General features: G+C 40.7%; 1 protein-coding gene across 8 annotated transcripts in view; it reads left to right on the top strand.

Annotated features, from left to right (window-relative positions):
* Positions 1-13,937, top strand: part of Cnot1 (CCR4-NOT transcription complex subunit 1) — a 98,711-nt gene that overhangs the window by 22,370 nt on the left and 62,404 nt on the right. For all 8 annotated transcript variants that reach the window (XM_090357543.1, XM_090357539.1, XM_090357542.1 and 5 more), the window contains exons 3-12: positions 741-848; positions 2,939-3,037; positions 3,729-3,797; positions 3,881-3,935; positions 5,195-5,398; positions 7,197-7,365; positions 9,815-9,941; positions 10,292-10,402; positions 11,901-12,071; positions 12,854-12,981. In XM_090357543.1, the coding sequence (XP_090213669.1) occupies positions 741-848; positions 2,939-3,037; positions 3,729-3,797; positions 3,881-3,935; positions 5,195-5,398; positions 7,197-7,365; positions 9,815-9,941; positions 10,292-10,402; positions 11,901-12,071; positions 12,854-12,981 (1,241 nt within the window). The remainder of the gene's footprint in view (positions 1-740; positions 849-2,938; positions 3,038-3,728; positions 3,798-3,880; positions 3,936-5,194; positions 5,399-7,196; positions 7,366-9,814; positions 9,942-10,291; positions 10,403-11,900; positions 12,072-12,853; positions 12,982-13,937) is intronic.

The following is a 13,937-nucleotide window of genomic DNA, read 5'->3' on the forward strand; positions in this document are numbered from 1 at the left end:
CATGCATTAAACCCTGAGTTCGATTCCTTGGTACCACATACACAAAAAGGTTGAAAAAGGTGCTATGGCTTGAGTGGTAGGACACTAGCCTTGAGAAAGCTCAAGGACAGCTGAACGAGGTGGCTCACACCTGCAATCCTAGCTATTCAGGAGGCTGAGATCTGAGGACCAAGGTTCAAAGCCAGCCCGGGCACTAAAGAATTTGATAATCTTGGCTGGGAGTTTGGCCTAGTGGTAGAGTGCTTGCCTAGAATGCATGAAGACCTGGGTTCTATTCCTCGTTACCACATCCATAGAAAAAAAGCTAGAAGTAGTGCTGTGTCTCAAGTGGTAGAGCACTGGCCTTGAGAAAAGTCCAAGGACAATGCTCAGGCCCTTGCCTCCCCCCCCCCCCCCCAAAAAAAAGAATGTTATACTCTTATCTTCAGCTAACCACTAGAACATGGGTGGTGGTGTGAAGGCTCAAAGGGTGGGGCAGTAGCCTTGTGCTGAAGAGCTCAGGGACAGTGCCCAGGCCTGGAGTTCAAGCCCCTGGGCTGGCAAAAAAAAAAATTAAGAATAAAACTATTGAAATACACATTAGACACCCTTCTTTACCTATAAGTATTATATATACATATGCATATACTATACATGAATTTACATGTATACACATAAGTATAGACTAAATAAGTGTATATTACATAGAAAGCAAGTATATATTAATCCCTCTCTTAATCTTACATTTTTGTCCTTTGCAGATTGTGAATCGGCACGGTCCTGAGGCAGACAGGCATTTATTACGCTGCCTATTTTCACATGTTGATTTCAGTGGCGATGGTAAAAGCAGTGGCAAAGATTTCCATCAGGTATTTGAGGCTTATAAAGTTTATATGCACTTAGCTCTTAATTGTTCAATCAATTGCAGTTTTGCATAACATGTACATTCGGAAATAGCATCCAGACAATCCTCTTTTCCCCTGACTGTAAACCATCAGAATTATCTCATTTAGGCTAGTCTGCTGGTGACAGCCGTGCTTGATTGAGAGGAAGGGGAGGTATTTGTGACTAGTAAAGCAGAGAAAGTATTTGCTATCTCTTGTGCATATTCTTTTTGGCTTCTTAATTTTGTAATAGTTAATCATTGTTATTTGTATCTCTCTCTCTTTTTTTTTTTAAACCAGTGGTGGGCTTGAGCTCAGGGCTTGAACACTGTCCTTGGACTTTCTCAAGGCTAGCACTCTACCACTTGAGCCTCAGCACCACTTCCGGCTTTTTTTGCTATGTATGTGGGGTACTGAGGAATCGAACCCGGGTCTTCGTGCATGCTAGGCAAGCACTCTACCACTAGGCCAAACTCCTGGCCCCTCTTTGTTTTTTTTTTTTTTTTGCTAGTCTTGGGGACTGATTTCAGGGATTGAGCACTGTCCTTGGGCTTTCTCAAAGTTAGTGCTCTACTACTTGAGACACAGCACCACTTCCAGTTTTGGTAGTTAATTGGAGATTAGAGTCTCATGGACCTTTGTGCCTGGGCTGGCCTTGAACTCCAGTCCTCATCTCAGCCTCCTGAGTAGTGGTGTGAGCCATAAGATTCGTAATTTCATTTAACTTTTAAAAAGCTGGAAGTGTAGTGTGCTTAAGTGGACTAGCCAAAAGCGAAAAAGCTACAGGACTGAGTTCAAGCTCCAATACCAGCATGTGCATGTGCACGTGCACATGGACATAAACACCAAGAAACCTGTTTATATGAGTACTTAAAAATATTTTCATAACTTCCTGCAATCGTGAATAGTCTATAATTGATCTAAAACTAGATTTTTTGTGTCCTCAAATTACTATTACTATTTTTCATTTCACAATTGTTTTACATTACATTGACCTGAAATATCCTACATTACGATTTATGCAATGTACATTTTCTGTCATCCCATCCTCTCCCCCAGTGATGGGTGGTGGGGGTTGGTCTTGAGGCCTGAACTCTGGACCCTGGGTTCTGTCACTGAGTTCTTTAGTTCAAGGCTAAAGCCACAGGGCCTGGTGGTTAATTCAAGATCAAAATCTCTAGACTTTTGGGACTGGACTGGCATCTCAGCCTCTTGAGCAGTTAGGATTACAGGTGTGCCACCAGTGCCTGCCTTTCTCTGGGTTTTGAGAAGTATTGAATAACAAATGTCCACCATTATAGTAGCATATTCTAGAGCTCCACTGATTTAACATCTTCTCTTCTGTTTTTTATTCTTCCCCCTTTCTAGACCCGCTGTTTTACTGTCATCACGGTTTTGCCTTTTACAGAACGTTCTATAATTGGAATCCTGAGTTATAGCCTTTTCTGATTGGTTTCTTTTATGGTTTCTTTTAAGATTTCTCCATCACTACTCACTAAATTAATGGCTTGTTTTAATTTTTTTGCTTTTTAATTTAATTTTATTGTTAGGTAATGTACAAAGGGGTTTAAAATAACCATCATCAGGTATTGGGTACTTCTTGAACATTGTTAGGTAGGCCTTCCCATGTTTTCTTCCTTTTTTCCCTCCCCCCATATTTTAAATTTTTTTTTTTTTTTGGGTGGGTCTTGGGGCTTGAACTCTGGGCCTCAGAACTGTCCTTGAGCCACCTCCGGGCCTGGGCATTGTTCACCTCAAGGCTACCACCCTACCTCTGAACCACAGCCCCACTTCACATTTTCCAGTGATTAATTGGAGATAAGAGTCTCATGTTCTTTAGTGGCCTGGGCTGGCTTTGAACTATGATCCTCAGATCTCAGCCTTCTGAGTAGCTAGGATTACAGGTGTGAGCCATCGTGCCCATCACACATTTTTTAATTAAAATTTTCTCTAAGAATTGATTTTGACAAAAAGTATGCAGTATGAAATTGTTCTTTAATGTTCTGAGATCTGCTTCATTTGTATGAGGTAATGGTCAGTCAGTGCTAATAGCAATTCATTTTTTATTTTTAAAGACACAGTTTCTGATTCAGGAGTGTGCGTCGCTGATTACAAAGCCAAATTTTATCTCGACATTGTCATATGCCATTGATAATCCATTGCACTACCAGAAGGTTGGTATTACTTTTATCTTAATTAGTCCTGAGATTGTGATAGCCTGCTCTTCTATTTTTGAGACAGGGTCTTGTTAATTTGTTCAAGGAGACTTTAAACTCTTGGTTTTCCTGCTTCATGCTCTCAAGTGCTGGGTGAAAGGTGTTTGCCAATAACCTGTCTAGAATATAATTCTCTGTCTCCTTTTCTCTCCTTTGTGGATCATGAGGCTTGAACTGGGCTTGGGTGCTGTCCCTGACCTCTTTAGCTCAAGGCTACTTCCCTACCCTTGAGCCAAGCCCTACTTCCCATTTTAAAAAGGTTAATTGGAAATAAGAGTCTCAGGTTCTTTTGTGCCTGAGCTGGCTTTGAATCTTGATCCTCAGATCTAGGTAGGCTCCAGGGTAGCTAGGATTACAGGTGTGAGCCGCTGCACCCCTTTCTATAATCTCTTAATGAAGGTAATGTCTTAGTTTCAAATTTTTCAATAATTTCTTTGAAATTTTTTGTAGCATTCTGACATCAAGACAGTTCTTTTAATTATAAACAGAATCACACTAAAAACAGACCATGTGAAAGCTTAAGGATATGATACACTGCTTCTAATAGCGCTACAGAATTATGTTGCTTAGCATATAGTTTCATATTTGGGTATGCTGATTTTAAAAACTTCGTAAGCCATTGTTTTAAATGTAATTTGGTTTGTTTTAGAGTTTAAAGCCTGCACCTCACTTGTTTGCCCAGCTGAGTAAAGTTCTCAAGTTAAGCAAAGTACAAGAGGTAAGTGGTTTCACAAAAGAGTTGTAGGGTTAGAGTTATAAATCATCCTCTGACTTTGGTTAATGTAATACTTCTTATTTCAGGTAATTTTTGGCCTTGCCCTCTTGAATTCTTCTAGCTCAGATCTCCGAGGTTTTGGTAAGTCACTTTATCCCAAAAATTATACTTTTTTTTTTTTTTTTTTTTTTTGGTCAGTCATAGGGCTTGAACTCAGCCTGGGCATTGTCCCTGAGCTCTTTAGCTCAAAGTTACCACCCCACTCCTTGAGCCATAGCCCCACTTCCCGTTTTCTATTGGTTAATTGGAGATGAGAATCTCACGGACTTTAGTGCCCGGGCTGGTTTTCAACTGTGATGCTTAGATCTCAGCCTCCTGAGTAGCTAGGATTACAGGTGTGAGCCACTGCTACCGGCTGTCGCAGCCTTATGTTCTTAATGTGGTACTGTGGAATCAAACCTAGGGCAAGCGATCTACTGCTAAGTCACATTTCCACCCCCATGTCATTTTTCTTTTTAATAACACAATATAAAATTTTCTCTTAAAGCTTTTTTCATTTCCTTTTTTGGAGCAGATAGAGATTTGTACTTTTCCATTGAGCCTGCCACACCGTAAGCATATGTTTCTATAGTGTTGCCTATATTTACATTGATCTTAGGAATTTATTTTGCCTGTCCTGGGGTTTGCTCCTGAGCACTGTCCTTGGGCTTTTTCCTCAAGGCTGGTGCTCTACTACTTGAGCCACAGCACCACTTGTGGCTTTTCCATGTATGTGGTACCGAGGAATCAAACCCCAGTCTTTGTATGTGCTAGGCAAGTACTCTACCACTAGGCCAAACTCCTGACCCCTTTAGAATTTTCTCATCCTGTAAAACAACTTTTCAGTCAGCTGCCAACAGTTAGTCTCTGCTCCCCCCTCCCCCATATTTTGGTTTTGAGGGGTGAGTCGTTGGAGATGGGCCAGTAAAAAGGTTATTGCTATGTAACCCTTTATGGCCTCAAATTCACCAGCCTCCTAACTCAGAACACTGAGATGATCAGCACATGGCACTATTGTTGTCTCACTCTTTTTGTACCTCTGAAATAGACTTGTAAGTGTATTAGCTAAATGGTGATTTGGTGAAGGAAAAAGCATGACATCTGTATATATTGAGTATGTGAGCCAGGCGCAGTGGCTCATGCCTGTAATCCTAGCTCCTCAGGAGACTGAGATCTGAGGTTAACTACCAGTAAACCAGAAGTGGCGCTGTGGCTCAAGGGGTAGGGCGGTAGCCTTGAACTAAAGAGCTCAAGGACAGCACCCAGGCCCAGAGTTCAAGCCCAACAACAAAAAAAGACGGTGAATTTTTATGTATGTGGGCTATTAATAACTTGGGGTATTTGGTTTACTTGATTTCTAGCTGCCCAGTTTATCAAACAGAAGCTTCCAGATCTTCTGCGTTCTTACATAGACGCAGACGTCAGTGGAAATCAAGAAGGTGGCTTCCAAGATATAGCAATAGAGGTCCTACACCTCCTCCTCTCCCATCTCCTTTTTGGGCAGAAGGGGGCCTTTGGAGTTGGACAGGAACAGATAGACGCTTTTCTTAAGACTCTGCGCAGAGGTAAGAAATTCTTCATTAGATCTGATACCATCTATGTTAGGATGTTAGAGAATTGGCAAAGACAAATTTACTTGTTTCTTATCTTCCTCATTCTTTAGAGAAAAATTAAAACATAAAAGAGATAAGTGTCTGATAAACTAGTACAAGATGAACCTAATGGGGCTAGTATGGTGACCTATAGTCATGCTTGCCTAGCATGTGTGAAACCCAGGGTTTGAGTCCTTGCTGCCACATCTATAGAATAAGCTGGAAGTGGTGCTGTGGCTCACATGGCAGAGTAATATCTTTGAGCAAAAGTGCCCAAGGACAGTGCTCAAGCCCTGAGTTGAAGCCCCAGGACTAGCAAAAAAAAAGAAGAAAAACAAAACAGAATCTACCTTCATCAGTAATCTTTGCTATGGAAGATGGAAGTAGAATCCAGATATCCACATATGAATTTATTTTTATTTTTTTGCTGGGAGCTGTCCCTGAACTCTCTATGTTCAGGTTTAGCACTCTTACCACTTGAGGAGGAATACCACTTCCAACTTTTTCTGTTTCTGTAGTACTGAGGAATCAAATCCCAGAGCTTCATGCACACTAGACAGGCACTCTACCGCTAAGCCTTATTCCAGCCTTGCAACAGATTTTTATACACTATTTCTGATGCCTGTTGGGAGAATAGATTGTTCTGTTGTGACAATTAAAATACTAAGCTCTGAATTGATATAGTTGAATAGTCAAAAAGTATACACACAGGTAATTTTTTGTGACATAGGAACTCAGATTCTGGGCCAGGAGTTTGGCCTAGTGGTAGATGCCTGCTGTAACTCAAGTGGTAGAGCTCTAGCTTTGAGGAAGCCCAAGCACAGTGCTCAGGCCCTGAGTTTCAAGCCCCAAGACTGGCCATAAAACAAAAAGAAAAACTCAGATTCTATTGGGCATTGGTGGTTTGTGCCTGTAATCCTAGTTACTCAGGAGGCTAAGACCTGTGACAGTAAGTACAAAGCCAGGCCATGCAGGAAAGTCTGAAACTTGAATCTTTTTTTTTTTTTTTTTTTTTTGGTTCGTCATGGGGCTTGAACTCAGCCTGAGCTCTGTCCCTGAGCTCTTCAGCTCAAGGCTACTCTTAAGCCAAGTCCTGCTTCCCATTTTCTAGGGATTAATTGGAGATAAGAGTCTCCAGTCTTTGATGCCCTTTTGTGCCTGATCTGCCTGATCTGTCAGCCTCTTGAGTACTCAGCTAGGATTACAGGTGTACACTGCCTGCTGAAACTTGTATCTGTTATTGATCACCAGAAAACTGGAAGTGAAAATGTTTCTCAATGTAGGACAGCACCCAAGCCTTGAGTTCAAGCCCCATGACTGACAAAAAAAAAATTCAGATTCTACAATTAGTATAAAGTCATAATGTGGGCTAGTTGGTTGGTGAAATTAGATAAACTTTGCTTTACATTTTAATTTTTGGAAGAATTGAGTTCAGAAGACATTCAGTTTTTGGTGAATCTGAGGCAAATTCTTTTTTTCCCCCCCTGGTCCAGAGGCTTGAACTCAGGGCCTGAGCACTGTTCTTGGATTTTCTCAAGGCTAGGCAGGCTCTCTACAATGTGAGCCAGAGCACTACTTTTGGCTTTTTTTCCCTGGATGTGGTAACAAGGTATCAAACCCAGGTCTTTATGCATGATAGGTAAGAACTTCTAGCATTAGGCCAAACTGTTGGCCTTCCAGGCAGGTTCTCTACCACTCAAGTCACTGAGTTAAATCCTTAGCCCCTGGTGATTTTTAATCTGTATAGCAGTTTTGTTTTTCTTCCCTTCAGATTTTCCTCAAGAACGCTGTCCTGTGGTGCTTGCACCACTTTTATATCCTGAAAAACGGGACATTCTAATGGACAGGATCCTGCCTGATTCTGGAGGGGTAGCTAAAACCATGATGGAGAGCTCTTTGGCTGATTTCATGCAAGAAGTAGGCTATGGCTTTTGTGCAAGGTTAGTAGTAAAACTTCTTGTGACAAACTATGTAATTCTTTAAAAAATTTGTTTCTACATTTAAAATTTTCTACATACTAGTGTAGGTGTCACCTATAAACCTCCTGAGAAGGTTAAATATCTGTATGTCTATTTTGATTAGTTTCTCAAATTAGAAATGAAGTCTTTAGCCTTCTGATTAAGAGAGGCATAATTAATTAGAAAGACAGGTTTAGGCAAGTTTTACAGAAGTTCATTTTTTATTTAATTTTTTTTTTTTTTTTTTTTTTTTTTTTGCCAGTCCTGGGCTTGGGCTCAGGGCCTGAGCACTGTCCTTGGACTTTCTCAAGGCTAGAGCTCTACCACTTGAGCCTCAGCACCACTTCCGGCTTTTTTCTATATGTGGTACCGAGGAATCGAACCCGGGTCTTCATGCATGCTAGGCAAGCACTTTAACCACTAGGCCAAACTCCGGGCCTATTTTTTAATTTTTAATTTATTTTTTGCCAGTCCTGGGCTTGAGCTCAGGGCTTGAGCACTGTCCTTGGACTTTCTCAAGTCTAGCACTCTACCACTTGAGCCTCAGCACCACTTCTGGCTTTTTGCTATGTATGTGGTATTGAGGAATCAAACCCAGGTCTTCGTGCATGCTAGGCAAGCACTCTACCATTAGGCCAAACTCCCAGCCCTAGAACTTCATTTTATACTTAGTATCTTAATGTTTTCTTTCCTGAACCCCACCCTCAATATCCTCACTATTTACTTTCCTGTCTTCCCTTTTCTGCTTTTACTATATGACCTTCCAGATAGAGCAGTGAAGGCACAGAGAGGTAAAAGTGAGTTGACCTTTTGGTCATGCTGAAGACTCAGTGTATTAGGGTTTATTTTTTTGTTTGTTTGTTTTTGTTTGGTCATGGAGCTTGAACTCTGTGCTTGGACATTGTACTTGAGCTCTTCAGCTCAGCTACAGCGCTACTTCACATTTTCTAGTGGTTAATTGGAGATAAGAGTCTCAGACTTTCATATCCAAGCTGGCTTTGAACTGTGACCCTCAAATTTCCTCCTGAGTAGCTAGGATTATAGGCTTGAGCCATGAGTGCCCAGTCTGTTAGTTTTGTTGTTGTTTTTTTCTTCTGCTAGTCATCAAAATAAGACTTGGAAGAAAGAATTTGTAAACTATTGGTAGTAGTAGCTGCACATATGTCTAATATAATGGGTTAATTTATTTTCTTAGTATATAATTAATGTGCTTTGCTTTGAATTTAAGTGTAACTTGAAGTGTTTTAAAAGCCTTCATATACGCGTCTTAGATATCAAAAGTTTTATTTCTGAGCCCTTCATATATACATTCACTTAGTCCTGGTCACTGTCCTTGGACACATTTTGCTCAGGACTACCATTCTGCCACTTGAGCCCCAGTATTACTTCTGGCTTTTTCTGTGTATGTGGTACTGAGGAATAGAATGCATGCGAGGCGAACATTCTACCAGTAGGCTATGCTCCCAGCTCTACATTTTCACATTTTTTAGTTAAACTCGCCTTGTATAAAAAGTAATTTGGGCTGGGAGTTTGGCCTAGTGGTAGAGTGCTTGCCTAGCATGCATGAAGACCTGGGTTCAATTCCTTGGTACTACATACATAGAAAAAAGCCAGAAGTGGTGGTGTGGCTCAAGTGGTAGAGTGCTAGCCTTGAAAAAACCCAAGGACAGTGCTCAGGCCCTGAGCCCAAGCCCAGGACTGGCAATAAAATAAAATAAATGAAATTTTAAAAAGTAACTTGATTCACAGTGAATATTGAGTGTTTTTATTGTTGTTGTTGTTTTTTATTTTTTGTTGTTGTTTTTTTTTTGGTCAGCTGTGGGGCTTGAATTCAGCCTGGGCACTGACCATGAATTGTTCTGTTCTTTTTTTTCCTTCAAAGTTTGTACTCTACCACTTGAAATTTAGCTCCACTTCCAGCCTTTTCTGTGTAAGGGGTACAGGAAACCCAGGGTTTCATGCATGCTAGGTGAGCACTGTACCACTAGGGCACACTCTTGACCCCTGAATATATTTTTGTTCAATTGTGAGATGTATTATTACTGGCTTCATTTTCTACCATTGGTATTTTGCACTTTTGCCATCTCTTATACAAGTGGGTTATTTTGCTGGGCACAAGTGACTCATACTTGTGATCTTAGATACTCGGGAGGCTAAGAATTGAGGATCATGTGAGACTCCTATGTCTAGTAAACTACTCAGAAAAAAACAGAAGGTGCACTTTGGCTGAAGTGGTCAGTGCTATCCTTGAGCACAAAGAGGCTCAGGGACAGTGCTTAGGCCTTGAATTCAAGCCCCAGGACAGGGCAAAAAAAATCAAATGGGTAATTTAAAAATTTTGACTTCGATGTTAAAATTTCCTTACCTTGGTATTTGAGAGTGGTAGTGTTTTTGTTTTTGTTTTTCTTTAAAAAAATTGTATTTGTTTCAGTATTGAAGAATGTCGGAATATAATCATGCAGTTTGGTGTTCGGGAAGTCACAGCTGCCCAGGTCGCCAGGGTTTTGGGAATGATGGCTCGAACTCATTCAGGATTAACAGATGGTATTCCATTACAGGTTTGTGAATTCAGCCATATTACACAATGAGTTAATATCCTGCTTTTTATAATTTTTTGGTCAGTCTTAGGACTTGAACTAAGTAAGGGTCTGCATACTATCCTTGGGCTTTCTGAAGGCTAGTGCTCTACCATGTGAGAGACAGTATCACTTCCAGGTTTTTCTGTTTTTGTGGTACTGAGTAATCAAACCCAGGGCTTCATGCATGCTAGGCAAGCACTTTACCACTAGGCCAAGCTCCCGGCCTCCTGCTATCTTTATTTAAACTATAGCAGAATGAGTTGTCATATCAGCCAGAGTCAACACATTAAATGGTTGGATTTGTTTACTTTTAAGTTTTACCTTTACAGAGTATATCTGCTCCTGGCAGTGGAATCTGGAGTGATGGAAAAGATAAAAGCGATGGCGCACAGGCACACACCTGGAACGTGGAAGTCTTGATTGATGTTCTTAAGGAACTGGTAGGTTCATACAACCCTATTTTTGTGATCCAGCCATTAGTATGATGTACCCAAAATGAAGCTTTTGTAACTCATAGGCCCAGCCAACTAAGAGCAGCAGTAGTATTTGGTAATTCCCTATCATACTGGTTTTAAAAAATGAAGTATCAGAGTAATTAGATAAGTGGCATAGCATCAGTTCGAGCCTTACTGGGATGTTGCTTTACAGTTTTGTTTTTTTTTTTTTTGCCAGCCCTGGGCATGAGCTCAGGGCCTGAGCACTGTCCTTGGACTTTCTCAAGGCTAGTACTCTACCACTTGAGCCTCAGCACCACTTCCAGCTTTTTGCTATGCATGTGGTACCAAGGAATCGAACCCGGGTCTTCGTGCATGCTAGGCAAGCACTCTACCACTAGGCCAAACTCCCAGCCCTGCTTTACAGTTTTGAATACCATTGTGAAGGTGAATTATGAGATATGTTAGGGCCTTTTAGGAGATGAAATAAGCTTATTTGTTTAAAAACTAATAAAGAATTTTTGAGAATGAGGCATGAATATATAGTGGATCACAAAAAAGCTGGTGGTAAGAGGTAATAAAGCTTTGCATTTATTCGATTTTTATTTATTTTGCCAGTCCTGGGGCTTGAATTCAGGGCCTTAGCACTGTCCTTGGGCTTTCTCAAGGCTAGAGCTGTACCACTTGAGCCATAGCACCACTTCCTGCTTTTTTTTTTTTCCCCTATGTTAGGTGATACTGAGGCTGAGTTCAAGCCCCTTGGCATACTAATTAAAAAAATCCACTTAATTGGTGCATTTGTCTAATAATCCCTGCATTCTAGAAGCTGTAACAGGAACATTATGAGTTTGTAAGCCAGCCTGGACTACTACTAACAGTCCAGCCTGACCTATGTAGCAAGACTGTCAGAAGCCCCTCTCCCACAAAAAAAATGAGGCCAGGAGTTTGGTCTAGTGATAGTGTTTACCTAGCATGCATGAAGACCTGGGTTGGATTCCTCATACATAGAAAAAGCTGTAAGTGGTACTATGGCTCAAGTGATAGTGTTCTAGCCTTGAGGAAGCCTTAGGACAATGCTCAGGCCCTGAGTTCAAGTCCCAGGACTGGCAAAAATAAAAAAATTAGTAAATAAAAAAATTTTTACATGAGCTGGGAATGTAGCTCTTTTGAGAATGTTGGTCTCAGACCTATGATCCTCTTCAGCTTCCCAAATACTGGGATGGCACATGTGTAGCACTCTTTCTAGCCTTGAAACCTTAAAAGAGCTTGATGACATCTCTAAAATCTTTAAATTAAGGCAGGGGTAAGAGAAAGGATGAAGGAAGGGTCTGTGTCTCTCTGAGCTAAATCTAGGGACTCTTACATGCTAAGAAGGTGCTCTATCTACCACAGAGCTACACTACAACCAAGTAGAAAGCCTTTATATGAAATGTATTTTAGACTGGCTCTTTGAAAAAAAGTGTAATTTGCATAGTTAAACTTTGAAATTCTTTTGTTTTATTAGAACCCGAGTTTGAATTTCAAGGAAGTAACTTACGAACTAGACCATCCTGGATTTCAGATTCGTGACAGTAAAGGACTTCATAATGTGGTTTATGGCATTCAGAGGGGTTTGGGTATGGAAGTGTTCCCTGTAGACTTCATATATAGACCTTGGAAACATGCAGAAGGCCAGGTAAGTAAATGGTGTTTCACTGGGAGGAGGAAAGGGAATCCCCCGCCCCCATCCTGTCCTTTGGCTTGAATTCAGGCCCCTGGGCATTGTCCCTGGGCTTATATTCCTCAAGGCTAGCACTGTGTCATTTGAACCACAGCTCAACTTTTGGCCTTCTCTATTATATGGTATTGAGGAATTGAGCCCAAGAGCTTCATAATATGCTAGGCAAAGCACGATTACTACTAAGCCACATTCTCCATCCTAGGAATTTCTTATATGCGTCCATCTACCCATTGATTGAAATTTTTTATAAATGCGAGTTCATTTTATATAGGCTAGCAAATCAAATATTATTGAATATGTGTATTTAGAGAGTATTCCTCAAAGGAGTGAGACTAGCAGACTTAGTTTAATGATTATTTCTAAGATAATCTCATCTTTCTGAATTGCTTGATTTTAAAAGGACAAATAATTTTGTGTTTGTCCTGGGGTTGTACTCAGGGCTAGGGTGCTATCTATGTATGAACTATTTTGCTCTAGGCTAGTGTTGTACTACTCTACTTCTGGCATTTTGGTGTTAAGTTGGAGGTAAGAGTCTAATGGACTTCTTTCTTGGGCAGGTTTTGAACTGTGATCTTCAGATGTTAGCTTCCCAAGATAGCTGGGGTGTGAGCCAGTGGCATACAGCAATAATTTTAAAGGATTTTAAAGGAATGTTATCTTTCTAATAATTGAGACTTGCCTAATGAAGGTGTTTCAAGTTTTTGTGGCATAATACTTGTTTGCTTTTTTTGTTTCAGCTCTCCTTTATTCAACATTCCCTCATAAACCCAGAGATCTTCTGTTTTGCCGACTATCCCTGTCATACTGTTGCCACTGATATTCTGAAAGCACCACCAGAGGATGACAATCGAGAAATTGCTACATGGTAAATTCTGTAGAGTGTGTGTGTGCGTGCATGTGCGTGTGCGTACATGCACGTGTGTGCACTGGTCCCAGGGCTTGACCTCAGGATCTGGGCACTGTCCCTGAGCTTTTTCACTCAAGGTGCTAGCTTCTACCACTTGAGCCACAGCTTCATTTCTAGCTTTTTGGCAGTTAATTGGAGAAGTATCACACAGATTTCACTGACACCCTGGCCACCTTTAAACCATATTCCTCAGAACTCAGACTCTTTAGCAGCTAGGATTACAGGAATGCACCACTAGTATCTTTCTCATAGTTTTTATTTGTGATTGTAGCCAGTTCTCCAGATTGTTTCCATATTTATAGATTAAACCATATGCAGATAGTAAACATTAAAAGGAAAAAAACGCCTATACCATACATATGCAGACTTTTCTCCCAAACAGCACAATGTAACAGTAAATTACCTAGCTTTTACACTGCATCAGATACATAAGTAGTTAGGGAGATGATTATCATTTGTGTAGGAATGGGTCAAGATTAGACAATTTTATTAGTATAAGGGACTTTTGAGCACACATAGATTTTGGTATTTGAGCCGGTTCTGCAGCTAATCCCTCCCCTATGGACAAGGACAACTGTATGCTTTCTCAGGATACTTTATCATTGAACAGAGTAAAGAAGCCTTTATTGCTCTCACAGTGCTAACTTTCCTAGTTGTTTTTTTTTTTTTTTCCGCGGTGGGGGGTGTTTTTTGTTGGTAATGGGGCTTGAACTCATGGACTATCATTAAGCTTTTGTGTTTAAGGTTAGTACTTTACCACCTGGAGATGGAGTTCCACTTCCTGTTTTCTCTTGTTTCATTGGAGATAGAATCTCACAGACTTTGCTGCCTGCAGTGACTTCAAATCAAGATCCTTAGATTTTAGCCTCTTTGAGTAGCTAGGATTGATGTGAGCCACTGGCTCCTTGCCAGAT

The sequence above is a fragment of the Megascapheus bottae genome, chromosome 24, assembly GCF_031878675.1.
Source record: "Megascapheus bottae isolate mThoBot1 chromosome 24, mThoBot2.hap1, whole genome shotgun sequence".
NCBI lineage: Eukaryota > Metazoa > Chordata > Mammalia > Rodentia > Geomyidae > Megascapheus > Megascapheus bottae.